Genomic DNA, 27,633 nt, shown 5'->3' on the forward strand with positions numbered 1-27,633 from the left:
AATTTTTGGAAGGAGCTACAAGCCTTGCTTAGGGGAATCATATTTTTTTAAAGAATTGGCTGGACATTTCAAATTCTCACCTGCCCCTCCCCCCCCCCCCCCCCCCTGCCATACATTATGAACACAGCCTAATCCCAATCCCCATGCCAACAATTCTAAATTATGTTATTGATGCACGTTTCATATCACAGGTGTATGATGAGAATAAATCTCCCTTTTATTTCAACATACTAATAAATAGAGAAATATAAAACTCATAAGGATTTTTTTCTAGTTTTCCAGTTATATATTAACATCTACTTAAATGGTTAGGGACTGGTCAGAAAGTAGGGGGGCGTCCATGAAAAAGCAAAAAAACGCTTGACCCATCCATTGTTTTAAGTGCACTATATAATTTTTCAAAAAAATGACAAGCCAACTTTAATGAAGACCTTTCATCTCATCACCCACCCCTTATTTGGGGCTCAAACAAAGTGACCCAGCTCCAGCATTTTCTAGTTTACTCTCCCCTTTGCTTTTTGACAAGTTCCCTAGGAAAAGTTACTTTGTTGCCTACTTTTTCAAGAACCATATCACATATCTAAGCTGCATTCATGGCTGACTGCTAATGGCCAATCAATTTACTACCACTACCAAAATGCTTGGCAAACTTTCCCTTCTAATATTCAAATTTGTATTCCCTCATGAAAATAGTAAGACAGACAATTGATGTTAATTAACTGAACAAAAGAAAGTGTTCAAGGGATTCTGGAAGTAAATGCAAGCGTCCTATTGACCAGTCAATCTATCACTGCTCAGCTGTTAGAGAGTGTGCAAAGGATTCTGGTAGTTGTAGTTAATGATGCCATAATAGTCCTATTGGTCCTTACTTTGACAGCTAGTCCTGCACTTGTTCATTTACTCTTGAAATAATGGAAGTGAGAATCACTTAATAAAGGATGTAATATGACATCTTTTCAATAATTTTTTATACAAAACCTTTTATAAAGTTATCATAATTATGTACATGCAACTTAAGCACTGCTGCAGCAAGTGAACACTTACATATCTTTTAAATGCCAAGGCCTAGTGAAAGTGCAAAATTAATATATCTTACTTATTTATAAATTCAATTTGACTTTAAAGTCTTTGTTCATTTTATTCATTCACTTTCATCAGTGCCCTTTTTCTTAATTTTCTTTTTCTTTTTATTGGCTGCAATATCTTTTTCACTCTTCAGTCTTTTGACCTTGTGGTGTGATGCAGACTTGTCATCTGAAAGACCCTGGGAATTAAGATATTCAAACAATACAAATTGTCAGTTAGATAACAAATCTTCAGGTGTGGACAAACTACAGGCATATATAATATTGTACACAACATTTATTTCCAGAAAAATACACAGATCTAAATTAAAGCTGTTTTCTAAAAGATAATTTACCGGTAGACTAATAAACATACGCTGAAAAAACTATCAGTAATTATATCACTGCAGTTCCCAGTCACAGACTAGACCTTCATCAAAAACAAAAAAATTGAGCTTTGGTGGATGTCAATCAAAAGGGTTCCTATGACAGCAGGATGTGAATGCTCACATGAATGACAAATGAATACACATACACATGCAAACACCATTTGTTGCCCTTATCTCATGCTTCTTGTTGCTGTAGAATTTCTCGCTAGGGATATATTTTCTTTAAAATCAAGATGTCATAGGATTCTGGCTCTGAATTTCAAACGCTTACCAACAAAAGCTATCGCTATTAAGAATTTTTATTTGAACGAGTGTCTTCAATATCAGGTACTGTAAGTCAGTACCAATGGCTCTGCAGTCAAGTGTTTGAAATTGTGAGTCTGAATCACGGGACATTTTTAAGAAACCCTTTGATGTCCACCAAAACTCAATTTTTCATCTGTGATGAAGGAGAAGTTTGTCGTGTGTGACTGGAAATCTTAGTAAAATCAGAATATGATTTTACTGTGCAATAAACTTATTGTTATAATTTGCCTACCATAGCTGAATATTTTGATTTGTTTGTTACTGCAGCTGTGCCACATATATTACTGCATTCTACAGGGAAAAAGGAAAAAATCTGTGAGTGCTATTCAATACCCCCAATCATTTTTATAGAAAGTGTAGTTCCAGAAATTATTCATCATGTCCCACGTCAAGCACAAATGACCTCAAAATTGGCAAGGTTGGGGTAGTTTCAAAATTACAAGTCAGACATTCATCAGCAAGAATATCAGGGTTGACCAGACGGATTGGGATAAATAGTTTTTAGCGTTACTGCTACGGGTATGACGTCATAATGATGTCATAACATGGTTTTCCATTGGTTTTCATATACGTTGAACCTGATTCATGCTTCGTGAAATATGACTGTGTTTTGAGACGCTTCTTGAGATAACCAACATGGTTTTGAAAACCGTATCCCGATTGGTCAAGGCAGTTAAAAGTTATAGAAATTTCAAATTTCAAAAAAAAAAAAGGGCAGGAAAAAAGATTTGAAAAGCATTTATAAAAACTATCACTTCATTCATCAATTTGAATTCATAATGTCACACTAAAATTTCTACAAAAACTACACTAGTAATGATCCAAAATTGTATCTTTTGAGATTTTTGAATTTTCAAGCCCAAGCGCTATAATTAAGGCAAGAAATATTGCTTATGTCATTATGACGTCATGTGAATTTTAAAACGCTTAATATAAGTCAATTCTCTTGAAAATACGATTCTTTGTTTTAACAGTGTTGTATTCATATTCATAGGTCTTCTCATATCCAAGTGTTAAAAAAAGAAATGATACTCTAGGGAATAACATGTGGTCTGAAATGGGAAAACATCATGCCCTAGCCTAAAAGGTCTATAATAATCGTAAACTATCAATTAGTAGGCAAGTGGGAAAGGGATGCACTAGATATATATTAGATAAATAAATAAATAAATAGAACATCAACTCAGACATAAAAACATTAATAAATATTACGATATGATTCTCAATACCCTCATTGACTTCTTCACTGGGATTTGTATCAATAAAGAAATCATCAACCAAAGATGTTTTGAAGGCATCTTCACCTAGTAATGAAAAGTACAAACAAATACAGAGAAGAATTAAAATTTTCACAAAAGAATCAATAAATATTTTAAGACTGTACTTTGACAGTACGATGGCCATTTTGAATCGCAAGACATATTAGGGTGTCCAGGGGGCAAATATAGAGCTATACTAATGTGAGCCTTGATGATAATTATACTGTATTTTCTTTACATTGCCTGCCATTATTACAGCCAAAGCTGGCATATTGATCACCTCTACCCATAAAAAAAGACACAAACAATCATACTTTACATCTACCATCTTCATTTTGTTTTACCCCCTAGATACCCTACGATGCCTTGCAATCCAAGATGAAGGCTATATTATTGAAGTAGTAGTCTATCATTTTGGGTATAAAGTAATTTCCCATTGCACCAAAGTACATTGCTATTCTGTTGAGTATTATTGCTGTATTGTACCAGTAATGCTTGAATGTATACATAAAAATATGGAAAGTATATATTTAATTTTTAACTATAACAATATGGAATGAATGCAACTCATTCAAAAAAACAAAAATTAAAAATTTAATTAGTAAAAAAATACGCCAGGTGATTATAGAAAATATCTGATTAGTCAAGAAACTCACACCATCACACCATAATCACCTCGAGCAAAAATCCAAAATGGCGGCCAGCCGCTTTGTTGCTGTTACCGTTGCTCGAAGACTTGCGGTTCGGTAAATATTCCCAGATAATCATTTCGCCTTTGCCGAATAATTGTTTAATATTGCTGTACAAATCATTTTGGCAGAGTTTCAAACAAATCAATCCATACTCGATCCTTTCCATCAAATGACAAAAAAATGTGAATCTGTAGAAGATTTTTGGACAAAAATACTTAAATATATGCTTTATGTTTTCCCATTCCAAACATGCAATGTCATGCCATCTTTGGAATGCTGTCATTGAAGGTATTTCATATAATAATCCCATGAAATGGAAAGAACTGATCTACTAATTTAAAGTCAGCATCACTGTATTGTTGATATTAGTCTTTGGACAATGCCAGCAGGTAAGCTCAGTTGCTAATAGCAACGGTCTGTTATTCGGGAGATGGTGGTTCAAGCCTCGGCCGGACCAACACTCAGGGACTTAAAATAACTAAGAAGGGGAAAAACTCTATATCCAAGTCTAAAATTAAAGTAATAAAAATTATTTTATTCATTAGAAGAATCATATAAGTCAAACCTTGCTCTGTATTGTCTTGTTGGCTTGATGATTTAATTGCTTGTTTTATAACTGATAATTTGCTTTGCTTGCTTTTCTTTTCCTTTGGAGACTGAAGAATCATGTCACTCGTATCTGTTAGTTCTCCATTATCAACCTTCTCTTTGATCATTTTAAAAATATCATCTGCAAAAATGAATCATAATTAATAGACTGTTTTAGACTGTCAAATGCCACAATTGCGTTTCTTTAATACAGACTCATTAATTAATATACAGGGTTAGCCTTATTTCAGTGTACAAATATTCACAAATACCAAAGTTAAAGTAAAAAAATCACACCTTCAAAAATACCTCAGTACAGTACCCTGTGAAATTCCACAGACAGGGCTTCTGACAGGATGCGGGAAAAAAATTGAAATTATGCGGGATTTTTTCCCGGATTATGCGGAGAAAATGGCAAATTATGCGGAATAGGATGCGGGATGACGTCACGATCGAAAAAATTTCTGAATTTTTTTTACAGGATTATACACGTTTTTTAAAAATTTTGCTTCTTTATTTAACTCCAAACTTTGTTTATCTAAAGTTTTACGCAATTATATACAGTTTTACCTTGATTTTGCTTCTTTATTTGACACTGGTCTTGTTTATCTCAGGTTTTTAATCCACACGTGTAATCGTCGTGTTCTTCGCACTACATGCAATTCTTCTCGATATGCTTCTCTCCAAAACATTGCTTTGAATGTTTTTTTTTCCGAAACCTTAAATTTATGATCTGTTTTTGAAGCTCAACAAAAAACCTCAACGTTATTTACCACCTCACCTCACCTTGCACAACAATCGTTTGCATATTCGTAGTTAATAGATTATCTATTATGTACGCCTTATTATAGGAAATTAACTCGCTCCACAAAATCAAAATCCTTAAATAGCATAATTTAAGTCGTTTTAATTTCTTCAATTTTATCTATGATGTATTTGCTTTTGAAATATTATATTTTTAAAACTGAACATCACAGTGCCAGTTAAGCTAACCCTAGGCTTAAATATACTTGTTTACGATGGTAATGATTAACGATCGTAATCAGTTTCTAGACATCAAAAGACTCCGCATTTGCCTACATGTAATTGTCTCGGGGTGCTATTAAAATGCGGCTCTGGTGAAATAAAATAGAAGGGTTTAGACTTTTCTGTTTCTCCTCAACCACTGATACACTTGGTCTACTTCATGCAGCTGTGGAAATGTAAATGGCCCAGAGCCAACAATTGTAACGTAATTTAATTTAATTTAATTTATCCATTTTGAGCTATTTTAGAAGTCGCTAGATGTCAAATGTTTACGAGAGAAATATTATTTTACGCGCGAAAATCTTGTCTGCGAATACATGTATTTAACCAGAACTCTCATTTGCTATCTATGTCTGCTATTGTTTGACTTCTAGCCAATCAGAGAATACGTTTTATTCAAGGCTAGTTACCAGGCTCTTTTTCACGTTTTTTAACTAAGAACGCCTTGTTCCTTTTCATTACACGATGGCGTATGATTCAATATAAAGTTTTAAACGCTGTTTATTGCTTGAAATTTGGTAAGTAAACAATAAAAAATTCATAATTTCATCAAAATAAGAAAACATTATAATACATTTTTTCTTGATTATTTAGTTTTCTTTAGATTTTTGACGAATTATGCGGGATTTTGCCGGATTATGCGGAAATCGTTCGATTGTGTGGAAAAAGGCAAATTATGCGGGTCCGCACCCGCGCATCCTGTCAGAAGCCCTGCACAGAGCTTCACTTGAACACATGAATATTCCAAATCGTTCCATAATATGAAATCAAGGCTTACCCCGTGTAACAGAGAATTAGAAACTGGAGTAATATTGGATATACTGTATGTAACTAATTAGGCCAGAAGCAATGATATCAAGCAAGTGAAGACCAAAGTGAATGGCACAAGCATTAAGCATGAATACAGATAAAACAAGATTTTAATAATGTAAAGCAGCTTATCTTAATTGTATATTCTTGGTGTTCACCTACATCATCATGCATTTCAAAAGTGTAAGTTATTCACATTATGACATTAAAGTTTCATATAATCTTGTAAAGTAGTTGAAACTACATATTTTGGCAAAATTTTAAGGCTGTAAGCATTTTGTTGCGGAACTATAGATGAAAAAAATATGATGTAATTTTTGGTTAAACTGTACGGAGTGGCCATCTTGGTGTTCCAAGTTGGTACACCATCATGGCGGACGAATATTTAAAGGGACTCTGAGGTGCCAGACACATCATAGCTTAAAATGTACATCAAAGCTTGTTGATTTTGAAAATCGAAATGAAAATTCCATGAAATGCGTTTTTTGGGGTGATATCGTCCGTCAAAGTTGCGAAATGACTTAAGCTGGGCTCCCTGTGGAATATCGCGGATTTGATGGCTTGGGATGAATGAGGTGTGATGACGTCAGATAGTGGAACATGTTGGATAGCTGGAGCTGAATCAACCAAATTTCGCTATGGAAGTATGGCTGTTCTTTGTCAATTTGAGCCGGAAATTGCTTGAGGAGATCAGAATATAATACACCCGATGAAAGTGTGAGCGAGGACAGTGAGCAAGAAGAAGTGGCGAACGAGGAAAGGCTTCTAGGAATCGATGTGGTGTACGTGTCAGCAACTTCATCTTCACTTCCATCTTCTTTAAAGCCAGCATCTTCCTCATACATTCAGGGAAGGTAGATCTTTAATATCTTAGATACCACACATGCTGATCTTTTTGCTAAGATAACCGTGCATTCACCATGTAATTATAAATTGGCGATATCAGAACTAGCACAACGCAGAGGGCTGAAAAAGCATTTCAGCGAAATGAATATGCATTGAACGTATACGTATATGAAAAAGAAAATACCGAAAAAAGCTCACTTATTTGGAATATAAGAACGTAATAGAAAATATTTAAAAAAACTCACTTATTTGTAATATTTGTTCAATTTGGAATGAGCCTTCTCTGTCATGAAGAGAAACTATTAAATGCAGTCCTAAGCACATCTCGGTTCAGACACGATAGTCGTGATGCATGTCATGTCTAATAATTACGTTGAGTTTAACATCAGAAAATATTGAAATCTTAAGTGAAATAAAATGTTTCATTTACCTCATAATCTTTTACCTAATAAGCTCATTTAACAACATAAACACATATCAGCTAGCTGTTTTCATCACGACACATTGTTGACTTTAAGATCGATTCCTAGAAGCCTTTCCTCGTTCGCCACTTCTTCTAGCTCACTGTCCTCGCTCACACTTTCATCGGGTGTATTATATTCTTCTCCTCAAGCAATTTCCGGCTCAAATTGATAAAGAACAGCCATACTTCCATAGCGAAATTTGGTTGATTCAACTCCAGCTATCCAACATGTTCCACTATCTGACGTCATCACACCTCATTCATCCCAAGCCATCAAATCCGCGATATTCCACAGGGAGCCCAGCTTAAGTCATTTCGCAACTTTGACGGACGATATCACCCCAAAAAACGCATTTCATGGAATTTTCATTTCGATTTTCAAAATCAACAAGCTTTGATGTACATTTTAAGCTATGATGTGTCTGGCACCTCAGAGTCCCTTTAATATTTTTGACCATATTCACTTATATAGAAACCTTTATTTACACAGGGTTATCCAGTCAGATATACAAAATGCAATCTGATATCAAATGGAGCCCTTATTTTGAACTTGTCTAAGAGAAAATATTTCAGCTAGAGTAAAAATTATTTTTTTAAATAGCTATTTAGATACACGTACAGTATTACAGGTGACACAAACTTGACATAATTCGAGAACCAAATTGACCGGAATGACTCAAAATTGTTCTTGTGATTTGTAACACTATAATTTAGATTTTGAAGTTTTGATGACATCATGTAAAAACTGACAATTGGATACATGGCAGGGTATAAAATTAACTTTTAAACCCACAAGCAAAACCTTGCTAGTAAGTTTTGTTCTCATTAGCAAAAAATTCAAAGTCACTAGCCATCAGACGCGGTGAATTACAAGCTTTACTTGATGAGGATTCTAAACTTTTCAGTCCTTCAATTTTTGGACTGTGCCAGTCATACTCCCAAAACATAGCTGGCTGTGGGTGTCGCTTAAGGTGTTGGTAAGTGGTTGGTAAGTGGTTGGTAAGTGGTTGGTAAGTGGTTGGTAAGTGGTCAGTAAGTGGTCAGTAAGTGGTTGGTAAGTAGTCAGTGAGTGGTTGGTGAGTGGTCAGTAAGTGGTTGTTAAATTGTGTTGGTTAGTGGCTGGCAATGTAACAGTATGGTGTCGGTAACGTAACAGTAAAGTATCAGTAACGTAACAGTAAGGTTTATGATTGCTTTATAATGAAACCAATGTTTAACAAGAAATTTTTCATTTATTAGCAAATGTTTGAAAAGCATAAAAATTAATTTTTTGTCATTCGCTAAATATAAAATTTCGCCTGCATTTTGCAAGTTTGTGAGCATTAATTTGTGTCCCAGTTAATTTCTCAGTGTTGCAGGACAGCTGAGCCATGAAGACAATAAAACAAAATCCGAGAACAACTGAACTGGGAGCCAAACAATACCCTGCAATACAGATAACGACAACCCAGAATACAATACATCTTGCAACACCAAGAAAGTCATTTTAATAACTGACAGATGAATTAGTATGGCTAGACTACATTTTTATATTTTATTTTATTTCTGAAAGTCAGAGCAGTAGCTTGTGTTATGCCGTGTATTATAATAACATACCTTTGTGTTGTCGAGTCTCTGCATTGTTGCATGGGGTTGGTGGAAATAGTGATATGTATTTCTCATCCTTTGGAAAGTGCTGTTATTAAAACAAATATATAAGTTATAAAAGAATAAAAATTAAACAGAAATTAAATTAAAAGGGGGTTCAAATTTAACCATTAAAAGAGATTGTCAACCATGTTTTAAGCTGGATAATGCTACTGTAGACATCCAGCAAACATCTTGGTCACCAGTATTTCCACAATTAAAATTGTGACCCAGATACAGATTTATTTCATAATATTATATATAATTCTTCCCATCCCCCCTCCCCCTTGCACAGTTAATCTTTTGGTGCTGAAAACACTGAAAACAGTCACGGGACAAAAAATTTGTTAATGAGTGACCTGGACTTGTAACCAATTTTTTTAAAATCATGCAGTGGTCAATTTAAAATTTTACAGTAGTTTTGTGTATGTGATTGTCTCACGCTTCAGTTTTGCAACTAAAACAAAATTATAGAACATGAACATAATTTTTCTTTACAAAATGGCCTACAACTGTCTTTTGTCTACCAATGTATCTTACTTGGCAACAACAACAGTAACTACTATCCTTATTTCTTGTCAAATATAATGTTGGTTTTTGGAGTATTGAAAAGAACTTGGTAGCTTACTCCAAGAGGAATCACTTGATGTTGGATTAATACAGCGAATTTGTAGCTTTTTGCCAAACAAACATGGCAATTAAGTGATCTTTCTATAGTCTGGAATTCTCGAAATTAACTGAACGAATCTTGACAAGGCACAGCTTGACATATATTGAAGACTTCATCACTTACTTTTTAAACATACTTTGCACAAAAAGAAATACCTACATGTATTTGTAACTGGAAACATATGGTCAACATACAATGTATGAAGATCGAAACGTAAGAAAATCAAAAACTTTTGAGAAAATGATGAAATCATCATCATCGATCACTGTACAATTGGATAACTTTGGTTATATCTGAGTCTCTACTGAATTGCATTTGACGTTGATAATTGGAACCATAAATAATAATTAATCACCTGATAAATTACAGGCAACTTTTACATCCCCTCTCTCCACACTCATCATTACTAACCAACATCGGAGGGATGTAAATATAATTATATAAAAGCGTGTGCACATTAAAAAATATATATATATAAAAAATATAATATATAATATAATGTACATGTATAATGTTCAATTTTTGAGTTTTATGATGGCTCTAGGTATGAAAGAGTTTTATGTCTATGTCTATTCGTAGGTTTACTAAAAATTATTCTTACTGTAATATAGTTCCACTGGTGCTTGAGAAGTTGTAAGTTACTATTTAATTCCTCCCTGAAAATAAAAAAATACATGTTAGGCATCAGTCACTGACAAGAAGTTGATTCATTAAAATGAAGCTGGCTGGTAAATAATTCTAATGCTGCTTTTTTTTCAATGGAGAGGCAAGACATTGTAAAACATTTTCGTCATACAGTACCTAAAAATTAATGGAATATGAATATTTTAAAATTAAGATGTCAAAGTTTTAAGGCTAATCTCAATGTCAAACTTCATGACCCATAAGAACTGATTAAATAATACAATAATAAAGTGGTCTCATTGTTTTTGAAATTGAATACAGCTGTAGTACTCTTTGGCAATTTTTATCAAAATAAGCAGCGAGTTCATGTTAAAATACCTGCAGAGATTTGTTGGTTGCTAACTTCTATTAATTAACCCTGGATCTTTTTTTATAACATTTAAGAAGTTTTAAAAATAATCAGGACTTAAAATAATGGCCGGTAAGTCTGGGGTTAAGGTGACCGGCCAAATTAGTTTTAGCTCGGTCATATCTCATTTCTGGCTCAACCTTTAAGGTCAAAATGACTGATAAGGCAAAGATTTGACTGCAAAAGTCCCAATTCTATTGTCCGCGATGCTGGCTGCATTATCTTAATTTGGAAATGGTTAAATTCTTGAGCATGTGCACATGCACAGCTAATTATGACAAGTAATTGCAAATGAAATTGAAAAAGCTATTGGCAAAAATTTGAAACAAGGCTATAATACCTGAAAAGCAGAATTTTAAAAGTGGTTGAGCCCCTAACCCCCAAACACCCTATAAGTGTGTGTATTAAAGTACTTCCAGTCTTCCATCTCTGCCTGCCTGTGCCAACAGATTCAAATAAGGAAAAGAATTCTGCAGAGGTGGATCCAGGGGTGGTAATATAGGTGACTAGTCACCCGGCCCCTTTTGCTTAAATTTCTCAGTACAACAGTCACCCCCCTTTTCCTCGAATTACTGGTAAAGCAATAATAATGGGACATAGACTGCAGAAGCTTCAGTCTGTAGGTGTGTATTACCTTTGTTCATCTGTGCATACTGTAAGCTCATTCAGACATGACTTGTACATTCTTGATAGTTTCCTTTTCTCTACGAGAGAAAAAAATACTCATCTTCTTTAACAATTATTACATCAATTGCATGATTACTGAATTACATGTAGTGTGCAAGAATAACAAGAATTGCTATTGTGCTTTCACCTCCTGCGAAATAGTCTTTACTGGTTTAATTTCTCGTGCAATTAAACAAATAAAATTAATCAAACAAATGAACTTACCAAAGAACTTCACCATTTTGTACTTTTTTGCCATTTTCATTTCTTGTTGTTTCTTCGCACTTTCTTTGAAGTTTTCCTGTAACATGGTGAGCATTCGTTCCTGTGCAACACGCACTGTGGCTGGTAGGTTTTTCTAATTTGTAAACATTTTAAAATGAAATTTTATCATAAAAAGAAAAAAAATCTTACTTGATTTTACTTGACAAAGTACTCTTCAGTACCCACGTGTGCCGAGCTAGTTTACCTGGCGAAGGAGTCTTTGAACGCCTCGTATTTTTTCTTTTAGAGATTTCTTACGCTTGTTTGCTTTTCTTTGGCTTTCTGCTTCTGGAGTAGCTCGACTTTTTTGTCTAAAATGCTGTGTTGGCGCCATAACTTGCGATTTTTTTTTACTTTCCTGACCGATTTTTCTGACCTCTTAGTAACTTTGATTGCAAGATGTGACAACTTGAAGACGAGCCCGCGGACACAACACTCACCACAGGGACCCCATCCTCATTCCCAGGCTCTTTTCCACATGCGTAGAAACACAAAAGAAAGTTTCATATATAATAGATTGTACTAACTTAGTGCTTTACTCAATTACTACTTTTTTTCCATATCCTCGTTGGAGAAGGTTCAATGAGGTTCTTGTTTTTTTAAAAATAACATAGCATGCCATGTATACTGAATTGTAAAAGAAAAATCAGAAACAACGACCTCGTGTCCTTGATTTTTCTTTTAAAACGTTTTTCTAAACCACTACTTATTAAAATTATGAATCAGCTTTCTTACAGTAAATGAAGGCTGGTATTAACTCATGTGCAGAATTTATATTAAGTAAATTAGTCCTCGAGCTCGAATGGGCTATGAGTCAATAGCCGATATGGCCGAAGGCCGAAGGCCAATTTCAGTGAAAATACGGTAGCTTAATTATTCCGTTGCTGTTTTTACTTCATCACTGGAAAAAGCAAGCGGCGGTTAGACATTTGCAGTTAGAAGTTTGACGCACTTTAAGCTGTGAAACCTTTTAGATTAGTGTTCGCACTTTCACCACGAAGTAGCCGCTGCTCTTTGAGTTTCAGTTTGTTTCGATTTCGTCACAGCCAACTCAATATTTCGAAATATTGCCTCGAATGCTAAAAATTACGAATGGTATATGTAAAGAAAGCTTTTTGATAAAAATTAAGATACAATTATCAAAATAGTATTAATATCTATAATATATTTCTTATTAAGATAGAATTCTTTTCGTATTCAAGCGGTGAGCGGCAAAAACTATTGTCTTGTAAAAAGGCTATTGTAAGGCTAAAATCCTGTTATTCAGAAAGTTTAATTTGTTTGGAAGTGGAGATGACCGATGAAAGTGGAATCAAAGTGTTAAACCCAAAGCAAAATTTTGAATCGAAAATGAGGTTTAGGCCTTCATTTGCTTATTTCCCATACATTTTCTATTAAAAAGCCTGACAAAGCTACATTCTAACACAACATGCAACAAAACATCTCTGTACAATTGAAAATACCGCTTCAAACAAGCATTAGTAGTACATCATAGTACATCAGTTTCTAACTGTTAACAAAAGGTTTTGAGTGTTAACCCAAAACGAAAATTGGGATCAAAACTCATACGAAGGACTAGTTTTTGGCGCTTTTTGCCAACATTACTTGTTATTGAAAAAAAATTCCTTAAGTTTTAGGCCTGGGTCTTTCTCTATATCACACACTGAATAAACTCAAAAAAGAAAAGAAAGAAACACATCACAGCATTTATTAATAAAAAACCATAGTCAACTAACAATGTCCAATCTATAAATCTCTATTAAACGAAGTTGATTGTTAACTTTTGCAATTGAAAAAAAGTGACATTTATAATCACACAAAATTACGAAACTCAAAAAATGTGTAAACATTGAATGAAAAGTCGACACTTACTCAAAAAATCTTGAAAAAGAATATACACAGGGTACCAACTATAGAATAATACCTAATAATAAGTAATGGGTTATTTATATTTAATAATTGAATGAATTCACAAATAAACTGTATAAGCCATAGAAGATCGAGGCTGGTTATATTGAAATATGTGTTACTTTCTTCTTGCAAACTCAGAATAAATTCAAAACCGAAAAACACACAGGCACAATTAATTCATTTAAAAAAATCACAAACATTTCAAGTACCTCTCTAACGAATTTAATAATTAACTTTTACTAGTACTTTTACTAGTACTTTTAAAAGGTGAATAAGCTTAAGGGACTCAAAGAAAAAGTAAACACTGCACGCTGGAAAATTAAAGTCACTGAATGAAACACATCTTGAAAAATTCATAAGCCACCTATAAATATTTACCAATTATTAACTATAGGCCATTTAATAATTTTAAATTCAAGATAGAGACCGCACAATATATAAATAATTTATGGCGTTCGCAAGATATATTGAAAACGTTTTCGTCTTCTTTTTCCACAAACAAAGCACACATTTGCCAACATCAACAGCTGCTGTATTACCCTTAAATGTAATAACACCCATAAATGTAATAACACCCATAAATGTAATACCCACCATAAATGTAATAAAAATCAACCATAAATGTAATAACAACCATGAGTGTAATAACAGTCAACCATAAATGTAATAATCGACCCCACCATAAATCAATGTAATAAAATTAAACCATAAATGTAATAATCAAAACCCACCATAAACGTAATAAATAACCCCTCCAACCATAAATGTAACAAGTATTCCGGAGAGTCAAACAAAGTGTTCAATCAAAAATGAATAAATAAATAAATAAAATAAAAGATATACAAATTTGTTAGAATTACTATCGCTTCAATTTTATATTGCTACAATTTTATATTGCTACTATATTATTACTGTTATTAATATTCCGTTTTAATTATTATCATTATTATTATAATTATATATATTTTTTGTTGTTTGTACATAATTGCGTAACTCAGCTCATGGGCTGCGATAAAATTTTCAATAAAAATCTATCTAAAAACATCTAAATCTAAATGAATAAAGTAATACAAAAAATTCTTTATTCCTGAACAAGAGTTAGGGTTAGGGTTAGGGGAATGTTTTGTGTAAAATAGTGCTATCGGTGTGCAACATCCCAATTCCGATCAGTTGCTTTCATTTTCAGCACGGTTATAGTATTACCCCTTCTTAACACTAACCCTGAATGACAGACATGAGTGTACATGTATGTTGGGAATTGACGTACTGAGAAAAAGGTAAAGAAGTTATCCTCCAAGACAACAAGACATCCGGGCCTGGTTTACGACGCCTAGACGACGAAGGTAGGCCAAGAAATGGCAACTGTTCTCAAGGAGGAGTATGTTCTGTTGGTGAAAAAAATCCAAATAACAAGGCTACTCTACAATTAACTTTGCTCTGCAAAGGATTTAGCTTCCAGAAATTTTAAACTTTGATATCGTTTAGTCCTTGGCGGGCATTGTTTGCCTTAAATCTTCTCGAGGTAGATCGTTGCGTTCTAGCACGGAATTTGACTTAGATGCCTTCAGTCAATTTCAAGTGCAAATGCTAAATGTCTGAATCTGCGGTTCTACCCGGTAGGGTGAAACTAACCTACCTCACGACGGTCTAAACCCAGCTCACATTTCCTATTAGTGGGTGAACCATCCACCACTTGGCGAATTCTGCTTCGCAATGATAGGAAGAGTCGACTTTGTAGGATCAAAAAGCAACGTCGCTATGAGCGTTAATCGCTGCCACAAACTCATAAACACTAAAGGATTGACATCCCATGCTTTCACAGTTTGTATTTATACCGAAAATCAAAGTCAAGTGAGCATTTACCCTTTTGTTCTACATAAGACTTCCTGTTCTCATTGAGTTCACCCTAGCACACCTTGCTTTATCAATTGACAGATGTCCTACCCCCGCCAAACACCCAACCTGACAGTGTCTTCGGCTCTGATTGGTCTGCAAAATAGAAGCCTTAAATCCTGAACGCAAAACTTTCTTCTCCACTTCATCCAATAAGTAAAATTGATCGCCTCCTTAAAGGGTTTTATTTGTGCTCGTTCCAATTACAAGACTTCTTGTCAGGCTCCCTCTCTACACAATACCTTACCATCAGCAGTTGAGATCACACGCAGTCTTTGGCCGTGTGAACCCTAAATCCAGGCTTGCCTTCCAATGGGATCCTCCTTAAAGGTTTTCAGTTGTGCACATTCCAAGACTTAGTAAAGCCATGTCTTGTTATTTCTTGTCAGGCTCCATCTCAATACATTACTATCAACAGAACTTTAAGATCACACGCAGTCTTTCACAAGCAGTCTTTGGCCGAAACCAAAATCCAGACTTTGCCTTCTTTGCCCAACTTTCACAACGTCTCCCCGAACGCAGCACTAACATGCACGCGATGCAAGAGGCTTATACTATTCCCAAAGCCCGGCTCAGTACCAGGCACGGCGTTCATCCATGGGCCATAAGCTGTAAAGCTGTGCCTATCCATACCAGAACTTCACACTTACTTACCAATGTCGATGTCAGTGCAACTGCACTTCTCCAATACTTTTCCTTACGGATCTCCACAATGTAGCTCCTAAATATCCCAAGAAACCAACTCTTGTACTCGGCTTCAATGCGAGCTATGAAGCGTCTCTGCTATTTTTCTCGACGCCTTTCTCAAGCACCGTTTCCCCCCACATTAATACTCTTCGACATTCCAATCCCCTTATGTTACAAGGCAATATTTTTTTGTAATTACTATACCTTTATTCATTGTTTTGTGGGAAAATTATGCAAAACTTTTTTCCCACAGCGGGAATCGAACTCGGTCCACGGCGCCAAATCCTATCCAGTAGACCATGTGGGAATATGATAAATGTACGTTTACGATTGTGGTTTCTTGCCTTAATTTCAGCCTATGAAATAAGCCTTTTGCCTTCTAATATGCCAAATAAAAAGGCAAAAATGATAACAACACTAAAAAAAAAAAATTATTTTGAGGCAGAGTAAAACCTATGAGGAAAAAAAAAAAAAGCTGATGATTCGAAATAAAGGTAAGATACCACAATCGTAAAGGTACATTTATCGTATTTCCACATGGTCTAGTGGTTAGGACTTGGCGGTCTCACCGCTGTGGGCCGAGTTCGATTCCCGCTGTGGGAAAAAAGTTGTGCATAATTTCCCCACCAAACAATGAATAAAGGTATAGTAGTTACAAAAAAAATATTGCCTTGTAACATAAGGGGATTGGAATGTCGAAGAGTATTAATGTAGGGGGAAAAGGTGCTTGAAAAGCCTTTCGTAACAAAAAAAGGCAATAGCGACGCATAGGTCATCTCGAAGCGAGCACAAGAGTTTGTCTCGAGGGATGTACAGCGGTTGTGAAGCCGGAGTTACGAAAGGAATGCAATGTTTTTTAGAATCGGTTGGGCCAATATCGTCGTTGGCCAAACTTAGCCTTTCTTTGGTGGAGAGAGGCGTTGAAAAAGAAGTGGAAAAGAAGGCGGAGGTCGCCCGGGTGTTCTCGCTTGTGGGTGAGGAGGTCGGGGTAGGCGTCTGTGGCGTTGACCGAAAATGTACGAATTATCGCTCGGGGCCTCAGCGTGGGCCCCATTCAAGTAGTGATGTAGTTATGTCAGTAGTCATATGCTTGTTTCAAAGGTTAAGCCATGCATGTCTAAGTATAAGCACTTATACTGTGAAACTGCGAATGGATCATTAAATCAGTTATCGTTTATAATTTTATTGTACGTTTACCACTTCGATAACCGTGGTAATTCTAGAGCTAATACATGAGAAAAGTCCCGACTTCCGGAAAGAATGTATTTAGTAGATTCAAAACCAATGGGGGTTCTGCCCGGTCCATTGGTGATTTATAGTAACTTTTCTGCCTTATCAACTGTCGATAGTAAGGTATTGGCTTACCATGGTTACAACGGGTGACGGAGAATTAGGGTTCGATTCCTGAGGGGAAGCCTGAAAAACGCGTACCACATTCAAGGAAGAAAGCAGACGCGCGAATTAGCGACTTCTGACTCAGGGAGGTAGTGACAAGAAATAACAATACAGGGCTTTTCTAAGTCTTGTAATTGGAATGAGTACAACTTAAATCCTTTAACGAGGATCCATTGGAGGGCAAGTCTGGTACCAGGAGTCGCGGTAATTCCAGCTCGAATAGCGTATATAAAAGCTGTTTCAGTTAAAAAGCTCGTAGTTGGATTTTGGGGTGGCAAGGCCGGTCCGCTGCAAGGTGTGTAACCTCAGCATCATTAAGGCATGGCTCTCAGATGAAAAACTGATTAGCTATATCATAGCCAGTTTTCTACGAATCTTCCCCAAACTTGGCAAGTTAATGTCTTTTGTGAAAAGAAGGAACCTTAGAGCCTTGGTTACCATGGAAACTAAGTCACGTGACTACAATGCCGCCATCTTGGATTTTTAAACAAGCCGTTTGTAAACGTACCCGAACATCTTTAAAAGTCATGAAAATGCAGATTACTATTCATATTTACAATGCCTATATGGATCTAATTGGATATCTTGGAAATTATTTTAAGTTTAATTTATAGAATATTTTCTATTTTTCAAAAAAATTACAATGAATCGGAGGCCTCGTCCCTTGAAATGGAGCACGGCCGATGTGTGCGGCCAGCGTCCCTACTGCGGGAAAGCCAAAAGCTTTCTTTGCCCTCTACCGAGGAGTCGCCTGACCGACGGTCCGGCAGGAGTTCGGCAGGTAGCCCTCGTCGGTTGCCCATACATTCTTGACCTCAGATCGTTTTTTTAATTATTCGATGAAGCGGAAGCGAAACGAAAGTTTCGCGTTCTGGATTTAAGGTCTTTCTTCTGCAGACCAATTCGAGTTAAAGACACTTTCAGGTTGAGAGTTTGGATGGGGTGGCACATCTGTCAAACGAATAACGCAGGTGTACTAAGGTGAGCTCAATGAGAACAGAATTCTCATGTAGAACAAAAGGGTAAAATCTCACTTGATTTTGATTTTCGGTATGAATACAAATTGTGAAAGCATGGCCTATCGATCCTTTAGTATTTAGGAGTTTTAAGCTAGAGGTGTCAAAAAAGTTGGCTTGTGGCAGCCAAGCGTTCATAGCGACGTTGCTTTTTGATCCTTCGATGTCGGCTCTTCCTATCAATGTGAAGCAGAATTGTGTTGGATTGTTCAAACAACGATAGGGGCAATGCTTGCGCGCCTCCCTGCGTCCCAACGTGCAGGAATAAAGACTTTTTTGTATTACTTTATTCATTTAGATTTAGATGTATTTATTTAGATTTTTATTGAAAATTTTATCGCTGCCCATGAGCTGAGTTACGTAATTATGTACAAACAACAAAAAATATATATAATTATAATAATAATGATAATAATTAAAACGGAATATTAATAACAGTAATAATATAGTAGCAACATAAAATTGTAGCAATAGTAATTCTAACAAATATTTATATAATTTTTTTATATATGTTTGTTGATTGAACACCTACCTTGTTTGACTCTCCGGAATACTTGGTTATTACATTTATGGTTGGAGGGGTTATTACGTTTATGGGGGGTTTTGATTATTGCATTTATGGTTTAATTTTCAGTATTACATTGATTTATGGTGGGGTCGATTATCACATTTATGGTTGACTGTTAGTACATTTATGGTTGTTATTACATTTATGGTTGATTTTTATTACATTTATGGTTGATTTTTATTACATTTATGGTGGGTATTACATTTATGGGTGTTATTACATTTAAGGGTAATACAGCAGCTGTTGATGTTGGCAAATTTTTGTTTGTTTTTGTTTGTGGAAAAAGAAGACGAAAACGTTTTCAATATATCTTGCGAACGCCATAAATTATTTATATATTGTGCGGTCTCTATCTTGAATTTAAAATTATTAAATGGCCTATAGTTGATAATTGGTAAATATTTATAGGTGGCTTATGAACTTTTCAAGATGTGTTTCATTCAGTGACTTTAATTTTCCAGCGTGCAGTGTTTACTTTTTCTTTGAGTCCCTTAGCTTATTCACTTTTAAAAGTACTAGTGAAAGTACTAGTGAAAGTTAATTATTAAATTCGTTAGAGAGGCAGTGGAGTATCCAGGTGTGTGTGTGGAGGGGGGGTTTGATCTTTTAGCTAATACAAATATGTCTTATATAAATTTTAATAAATAAATATTAGTAGTTTTGGTCGTTGGGTCGTGTTATTATAGCTTGGTCAGTTACTAGATAGTAAATTAGGTGATTAGAGCCAATTTCTATGTCAAACATCGACTAAACAAATGAGAATTATACACAGTTTAAGAAACGAAATCCCCCTTTGAAAAATCCTGGATCCGCCACTGAGAGGTACTTGAAATGTGTGTGATTTTTTAAAATGAATTAATTGTGCTTGCGTGTTTTTCGGTTTTGAATTAATTCTGAGTTTGCAAGAAGAAAGTAATACATATTTAAATATATAACCAGCCTCGATCTTCTATCTTATACAGTTTATTTGTGAATTCATAATTATTAATTATAAATAACCCATTACTTATTATTAGATATTATTCTATAGTGGGTGCCCTCTGTATATTCTTTTTCAAGACTTTTTGATGTGTGTTTATAAATGTCACTTTTTTCAATTGCAAAAGTTAACAATCAACTTCGTTTAATATTTATAGATTGGACATTATTAGTTGACTATGGTTTTTCATTAATAAATGCTGTGATGTGTTTCTTTCTTTTCTTTTTTGAAGTTTATTCAGTGTGTGATATAGAGAAAGACCCAGGCCTAAAACTTAAGGGATTTTTTTTCAATAACGAGCAATAATGGCAAAAAGCGCCAAAAACTAGACCTTCGTATGAGTTTTGATCCCAATTTTCGTTTTGGGTTAACACTCAAAACCTTTTGTTAACAGTTAGAAACTGATGTACTATGATGTACTACTAATGCTTGTTTGAATACGAAAAGAATTCTCTCTTAATAAGTAATACATTAAAGATATTAATACTATTTTGATAATTGCATCTTAATTTTTGTCAAAAGCTTTTCTTTGAATATACCATTCGTAATTTCTAGCATTCGAGGCAATATTTTGAAATCTGCTGAGTTGGCTGCTAATTTCAGCGCTGTGATTTCTTCGCTTAAAAATACACAAAATTGATAAATGCTCTGTTGTTGATTTCTAAAACATCGTTATTTGAGAATAACACACATATAAGAGCATTGATTTAAACCTTAAAGATGGCCGCTCCATACATTTTAACCAAAAATTGCGTCGTTTACTCGCCTCTAGTTCCGCAACGAAATGCTTTACAGCTTCGAAATTTGGCCAGAATATGTAGTTTTGACCGCTTTACACGCTTATAAAATTTTTATTTCATTATAATTCTTAGTGAAAACCAAAAATTACCTTAAATTAAACTTATAACTTGTAGCGGTCACCGCCGTGAACTGGAAAGTCGCTCGCGGACTCGCTAGTTCGCAATATCATATGGAAACTCGTTAGTAAAGACGATATCAAGCTCTTAACATGAGTGATAATCTCAGTTTATTTTTGAAGTATGAATTAATCAAATACTGAGAAAAGTAGTATATGGGTCCAGTTCTGGGTTTTTCCCAAATTGGATTGTATTTGGAAGTTATATTCTTATTCTTTGATTGCACGTTACGTCATCGCGGCCTCTGGGGGGGGGGGGGGGGGGGGGGGGAGGGAGGGGGGGTGGGGGAGTGCCATAAAAGGTTACTCATTAGCATCCATGGCACCACAATGGCCACCATGCTTTTATCCTTTTAACTTTCCTGGTAATACTTGCAATCCATCAATACAGCACCGTGTGTACGTTGTCTCGTGACAGAAAAAAAACATATCTTTAAACAATATTAGTTGTATATGAAATCAAGTAAAAATTTATGATATCTTACAGTGAGGAAACATAGCATCGTTTTCACAGGTATATGAGAGGCTAGTCAGTCGCTAGTCACTGAGACTGAACAATAGTTATCATTGGTCGCCATATTTCAATTCGGACCTAAATGCGCAACTTCCAATATGATCAGCTGTCTAATGAATGTCCGTTGGCATAGATGAACATACTTCGTCATGCAAAAATCCAAATGAACGTAGGTCCTTTTAAAAAAAAAATCATTTGCATAATTTTTAAAAATCAAATGTTTATTTAATTGAAAAAATTGTTTTGTCGCCAACTGAAAGATCATTAGCGAATTAGTAAATGTGCATAGTATAAAGTAATAACGCAAAGTATCTGTAGAGTTACAAGCAATGATAACATGATAATCTCTCATACGAATCCATGTAATTTCCAAACGCTATGAGGTTTCAGGTAATTTTGAGCTGGCTATGATAACTTCAGAGATACACAATGGAGAGGCGTGCTACTAACATCTAGTTTCAGTATGGCTTTTTGCAAGGGGTCTATAGGGTCTAACTAAAATGGATATCGAATGTATCTCCGCGTTAATGAAAATCTTGATGCATGCGTCAATGCAAGAGAAAATTTTCTTTTGGTTAATAATATTCTCTCTCTTTTCTAATTGGTGCAATAGCCTTGGAATAAACGAACGACTTCCAAGGTGATGCGTATACCACCTTCCACTAAAAAACGTATGACTCACAATCATTTCCGGGTTTTAGTTATTTTCACAATTCCCATTTCTGGAAATTACAACGAATGTATTTTGTTAACAGTTTTTCACGTTGTTTTCGTACATACAAAATGGGCATTTCCACCGAGAGGCATGCATGCAACACATCCCTTTTTACTAAACAAGATATCTCTTTTTCTTCCCCTATTTTTAATTTTACACCACTCACTTAAACTGCTCGCTTATAACAAACGAGTTCAAACTTTTATATCTTAATTGATGTTTCCCTAATGTAAACCAAAAATTTACTTAATGCGATTTGTTGAACAATATATGGGAATATATGTAATATATGGCAATATATGTAGCGGTGAGAGCGCTCGCCTCTCACCAATGTTCGGGTTCGAGTCCCTACGAGCTCGGTGTTGTATGTGAGTTGAGTTGTTTGTTGGTTCTCTCCTGTGCTTCGAGGGTTTTCCGGGTTCTCCGGCTTTCCTCCCTCCGCAAAAATTTACTTCTAAATTCCAATTGGAATTTCAGTGGATGAAGAGCCACTCTGTTGAAATGCCACTGCTAAATCCTTTTTTTTTTTTTTTTCCTATTTTATTTTTTTTATATATATGCAACTTAACTATTCTGAACTGAACACAACTCAAAAACGTAGTTGGTTTTGACTTGCTGTGATTTCTATTCTCGTTGTTTCGTTATTCTCTTGTGTCTCAGCTTCTTCTTTGACCATTCCTCAGTCCTCCTCGTGATCTGTGAGCTCCAGCACGGTTCAAACATTCGGCGCCTATGTGCTACTGTTAAGCTTGCAAGCTTTGTCCAAGATCGGATCGATTTAGCGCCACTGTCTTGACATTTTGTAGGTTAGAAACAAAATAATGTTCAAAGGTCCAAAGACGGATGCAGCTAGCATCAGCGAGGGAGCAGTTTTCAACACTTTCAAAAATGTGACAAAGAGACTTGAAAACATCAAGTAGCCATGGACAAGCTGTCGGTGCGCGGTGGATGGAATCTTGGAAGCTGGTAAAATTGCCTTAAGTGTCTGGTTGTTGTCGGGACGGAAGAAAATAGCAGCCAGAACAGAGGAGACCACGGAGAGCAATATCGCCAGACATCGCATATTGATATTGTCAAAGGAGCAGAAGCGAAGACCTGCAGACATCATAATCACATAGATCGGTCCAAACACAATTCTTATTTCCCTGAGATATTCCTTTAACTCATTTGGTTTCCTCAAGAACTGTGTCGTTGCGAAGGCGAGTGTTAAGTTATCAAAAGTGGCTTCAGTCAGATCGCCATGAACTGCGACGTACCAGCTTGTGCTGAGAGCCAAGGTTTTGAGCATTTCGTCGTGAATGTGCCTTGAATTCGAATAAACCAAAGCTAAGATTTCTATAGACACTCCCAGATAAGCATATAAAGAAAGCCAGGAAGCAATAAGCGATGCAACGAAGACTGCAATGGAATCAAAGATCACTTGTTTGTAATGTGCTGTGAAGGAGAAGTTTTTCTTAAAAAATATCGTGAGGATTCGTCCTGCCAGGTATGACATGGAGACCTGATGTACAGTATCTTGAATTGCGTCCATTTTTGTATCATAAACTGAAAACTAACGAAGATTATTCTTTTTTTGCTTTAATTCTGTTTCACTGGCTTTAAAAGTGAATAACAATTTTCGAGGCTAAACGCAGCCTTTTTATAGATTCCCAAGAAATTGACGACATTCCTTGCGTTGTACATTGGGGGAATCCCCCTATTCTAAAGTATCATTGTGACGCAATCTCAATATTTTTGGCCATAGCTCATTAAACATTATTCCGGCCTATTTAGCCTATAAAGATTTTTCGTAGGTCCTTTTACTTTATATTTGTTTTAACGCATTGAATATTCTGTCTTAAGCTTTCTATATTTTAACAACTAGCATTACAAAATTTTGTGTCAGTCTGATAAAGTAGTGCAAATGGGAAAATTAAAGTCCCTACTTATGTACACCAACAGCTTGGTTCTGAAGAAAGACTGACTATATTAACTATTCTATGATTGCTTCACACATGTAAAGCCATATATCATTGCTTAGCCGAAATGAATGAATAAAAAATTGTTATGAAGAGTAATACATTATTCAATGTTTTTTGGTAAAGAGAATTAGTTCTTTTAAGTCTTTTCTCCCCCGCCCCTTCATTTCATATGAAGGAAAGTTAATAATTTTATAAGATAAACGAAAGCGTTGTTTTGCACGAAAAGTCCACTGCTTCTTGGAAATGGATTTTTACCTGTCAAATCCCCTTGATTCTTGGAATCGTGCTCCAAAATTAATGACGTAATGTAAACAACTCAATTGAAAACCAGTAAAACCTGTTTTGACTCGGTCGGTCTATAAGATTAACAATACTTTAATCAAATTCAAATAAATGAAAATGCATGACTGAAATTAGAAATATATCTGGTTTATAGTCTTTGCAGACTTGAGACTCGCTCTAATATGGCCTGGTTTAGGTATACGTAGCCAGGCTTCTCTCTTTTGAAACGCTAAATATAAAAACATGTACAATGTCAAACATGTTTTCAGAACAGACCAAGCAAAAAAGAATAATAAAAACGCAAGAGCGTGTTGCGTTTGCCTGCGCACTATCCAGTGTATGTGGAAAACACATAAACAGGGGTTCTTCATCATAGTCTTATGGTTGGGAATATCCCTGACGAGGCGTCCTGGACCTTAAGGAGGCTCGAAACAGTATTTTTTGAGCGCGCGCGCTCTATAAATTTGTAATATTCAAACTGAAAAAAATCAAAAACTCTGTGGTAAAAAATTCTGTAAGAGGGAACTATTCCAAACAAATTGTATTATTTTTTACAAAATTCCTATTACAGATTTTTTTCTTTTTTTGCCAAAAAGAAGATTACGATACAAACTTTAAATATTCCGGTTTTAAAAAAATTTCACCATTCGGTTCCTGAGTTATGATTTTTTAAATGAACATTTTTGATGGCATACCAAGCGTTCTGATGTTGTCATAGCAACGTCTGACGTCATTTCTTCATGCTAATTGTGATCTTTGGTTTATAGTTTTGCATTCCGGGTTTCACGCTGTCATATTATAGCCATATTAACTTTTTTTAGTTCATAATTCTAAGTGTATGTGAAGGCACAAAACACTTTCCAACCTCCTTAAGCCTAATGACAGAAGAATTAAATTAAACAGCATGCACGTTCTTTGCTATAATTGAAAATATTTCAAGCTATTTCAGTTAATTAAAGAACGGGGCCTGGTACAAAGGGTAGATACGCTATTTGGTGGATAAATCTTATCCAATGGATAAGTTATTGGATATGCACCTTATCCACTGATGAGGTACAACCAGACACAGTCATTTAGCATGCCGTTACATAAGGCAGCCAAGATATCTCTGCACCGAGAGGGTCCTAATAGTCTGTTCATTCTCTGATGGTGTCGCCTTATTTTGCTCACTGATTCAACGAAAAGAGAGTTTCCTAAATTTAAAAAGCTTTATTTATGTATTCAAACATTAAAACAGTTATGAAGTACGAGTTAACTAAGCGTGAGGCAGAGTGCCATACTGCACATCTGAAAAAAGCCGAAAATCCGTTTTACGGGCGACTTGCATTCTGCATAAGATAATCAATATCAGCCATCCGCTAAGCTTTGTTGCTCTAGCTTCGTTGGTACACTGAATTCACTCGATATTCTATCTTTTACTATGACATTTCTTGAATCTAAAGGTTTCCATGATTATGGAGTTTGTCATCTAATCAATATATTAGGGAGTTCAATGCAAGTACTACCAACGGCTATTACCATTCAAAGGCCGCACAGATCAAGAAAATCTTCGAATTTGGAATATAACCTAATAATAATCAGCGAATAGTTTTCGTGTCAATTGTTTGAGCTAGTGGAGCTTTCGTATTTGAGTGTTCATGCATGCTGGGCCTTCGAATTCGATTCTTATGGGTACCGTAAACCAGAACAAGAAGCGAGGACCTTCGGTCGTAGTCCTTACTAACAGTTGTTCTATATACTTCTGATCATTTTCCACCGAAATTTTGTATTTTTCCCCAGCATCCATAACATCAGAATACAAGGGTGTTACAACTGTAAAATATAAAATATGAAATGTGAAATTGTAGCCCAAGTCAGCTATACGTGAGTACCATAATACAAGTTAAGTATCTGCCTCAAAAACCTATACGAATGCTTCTGGCGGAAAGCTTGAACGATATGAATAGAAAAATATTCACAAGCCCTGTTGCAAGAGCCATCGTTTCTGGCTCAGTCATTAAAACAGCTACTTTGAAAAATGTGATGATGTGGGCAGCAAATAAAAGATAGCCATGGAAAAGTTGACGAGTAGAAGTAGAGGGGATCCTTGATTCTGAAAGTACCAGCTGGAGGAACTGACTGTTGTCGGGACGCAAGAAGACTGTTGCAACAATAGTACAAAAAACTGCCAGTATGGTAGTAATGACTACTGGTTGATCAAGATGTTGGATTGAACAAAAGCGAAGACCAGCAGACATCATAATCACATAAATTGGACCAAATAGAATTCTTGGCTCTCGAAGTAAATCTTTCAGGTTCTCTGGTTTTCTTAAGAACTGCGTTGTGGCTAAGATCAGGGGTATACTACTGAACGTTTTCTCTGTAAAATCAGCATAAAATGCAATATACAAAGTAATGCTGGAAGCTAAAGTTTTCAGTAGTTCATCTTTGAACTGTGTCGCTATCGTATATCCCAGAGCAAGAGCAACAGCAAGGGATCCTAATGATCTTGGCAGCAAGGTGTAGGAAACACCAATGGCGAAACTTATGGGTGAAGAATCTATTACAACTTGCTTCAAATGAACTTGAAATGTAAAAGATCTCTTGTAAAATACAGCAATGATTCGTCCCACTAGGTAGCATAAGGAGAAATGATCAATAAATTCTAGAATATCGTCCATTTTGGGTGGGCAACCTCACGGCCTAATCCAAATGACTTGTCTCAGCAGTCGTAGATGGGTTCCTGAAAGTAGGATTATTTATGTCAAGACTATGAATTCCACTCTTCAGCAAGACTTCTGATTCAGGTCACTGCATCATAGTGCTAATTCATTCAACGAAACTATTGTTCAGCGCTCTAGGAAATTTTAATTTTTAAAACGCTGATAATTTCGGTTCATGGAAGCATTGCTAATATATGCCTTATTCTTGGAAATTCAAACCAGCACAAAGGGATCCCATAATGAGATTTTCTCTTTCCATTTCTTTTGCTGGTGCATGAGCAGACGTGTAACAAACCAATTTACGTACCTTTTTGGCTTTGCAAATTTTTGCCCATTTTATAAAACTTAGGTGAGACTTAAGTTTTCAAATGCTTTTATACTTCATGATCAAT

General features: G+C 35.5%; 1 protein-coding gene and 1 long non-coding RNA gene across 2 annotated transcripts; one reads left to right on the top strand and one right to left on the bottom strand.

The window, feature by feature from the left end:
• Positions 1-192: 192 nt before the first annotated feature.
• On the bottom strand, positions 193-12,096 carry LOC116308579 (uncharacterized). Its single transcript, XM_031719043.2, has 9 exons — positions 11,908-12,096; positions 11,664-11,796; positions 11,407-11,476; positions 10,341-10,395; positions 9,040-9,118; positions 4,276-4,440; positions 2,989-3,063; positions 1,992-2,050; positions 193-1,264 (listed from the first exon to the last, which is right to left on the bottom strand). Exons 1-9 carry the CDS (start codon positions 12,034-12,036, stop codon positions 1,142-1,144), a joined length of 888 nt encoding a protein of 295 aa, XP_031574903.1. The 5' UTR covers positions 12,037-12,096; the 3' UTR covers positions 193-1,141.
• Positions 5,771-7,417, top strand: LOC116308580 (uncharacterized). Its single transcript, XR_004198516.2, has 2 exons — positions 5,771-5,842; positions 5,919-7,417. It is a non-coding gene; the product is annotated as an uncharacterized LOC116308580 (long non-coding RNA).
• Positions 12,097-27,633: the final 15,537 nt, after the last annotated feature.

This window comes from Actinia tenebrosa, unplaced genomic scaffold, assembly GCF_029948245.1.
Source record: "Actinia tenebrosa isolate PJP-AT-01 unplaced genomic scaffold, QUT_ActTen_1.0 PGA_scaffold13__45_contigs__length_12533684, whole genome shotgun sequence".
NCBI lineage: Eukaryota > Metazoa > Cnidaria > Anthozoa > Actiniaria > Actiniidae > Actinia > Actinia tenebrosa.

What these genes read in the sequence shown, in the direction of transcription:
- LOC116308579 (XM_031719043.2), bottom strand. Translation starts at nt 12,036, where the DNA reads ATGGCGCCAACACAGCATTTTAGACAAAAAAGTCGAGCTACTCCAGAA. An exon ending in GTATGCACAGATGAACAAAG is followed by an intron (nt 10,396 to 11,406) that starts GTAATACACACC and finishes TTTTATTTTCAG; the next exon opens with GGAGGAATTAAATAGTAACT. An exon ending in AGAGACTCGACAACACAAAG is followed by an intron (nt 4,441 to 9,039) that starts GTATGTTATTAT and finishes TCATTTTTGCAG; the next exon opens with ATGATATTTTTAAAATGATC.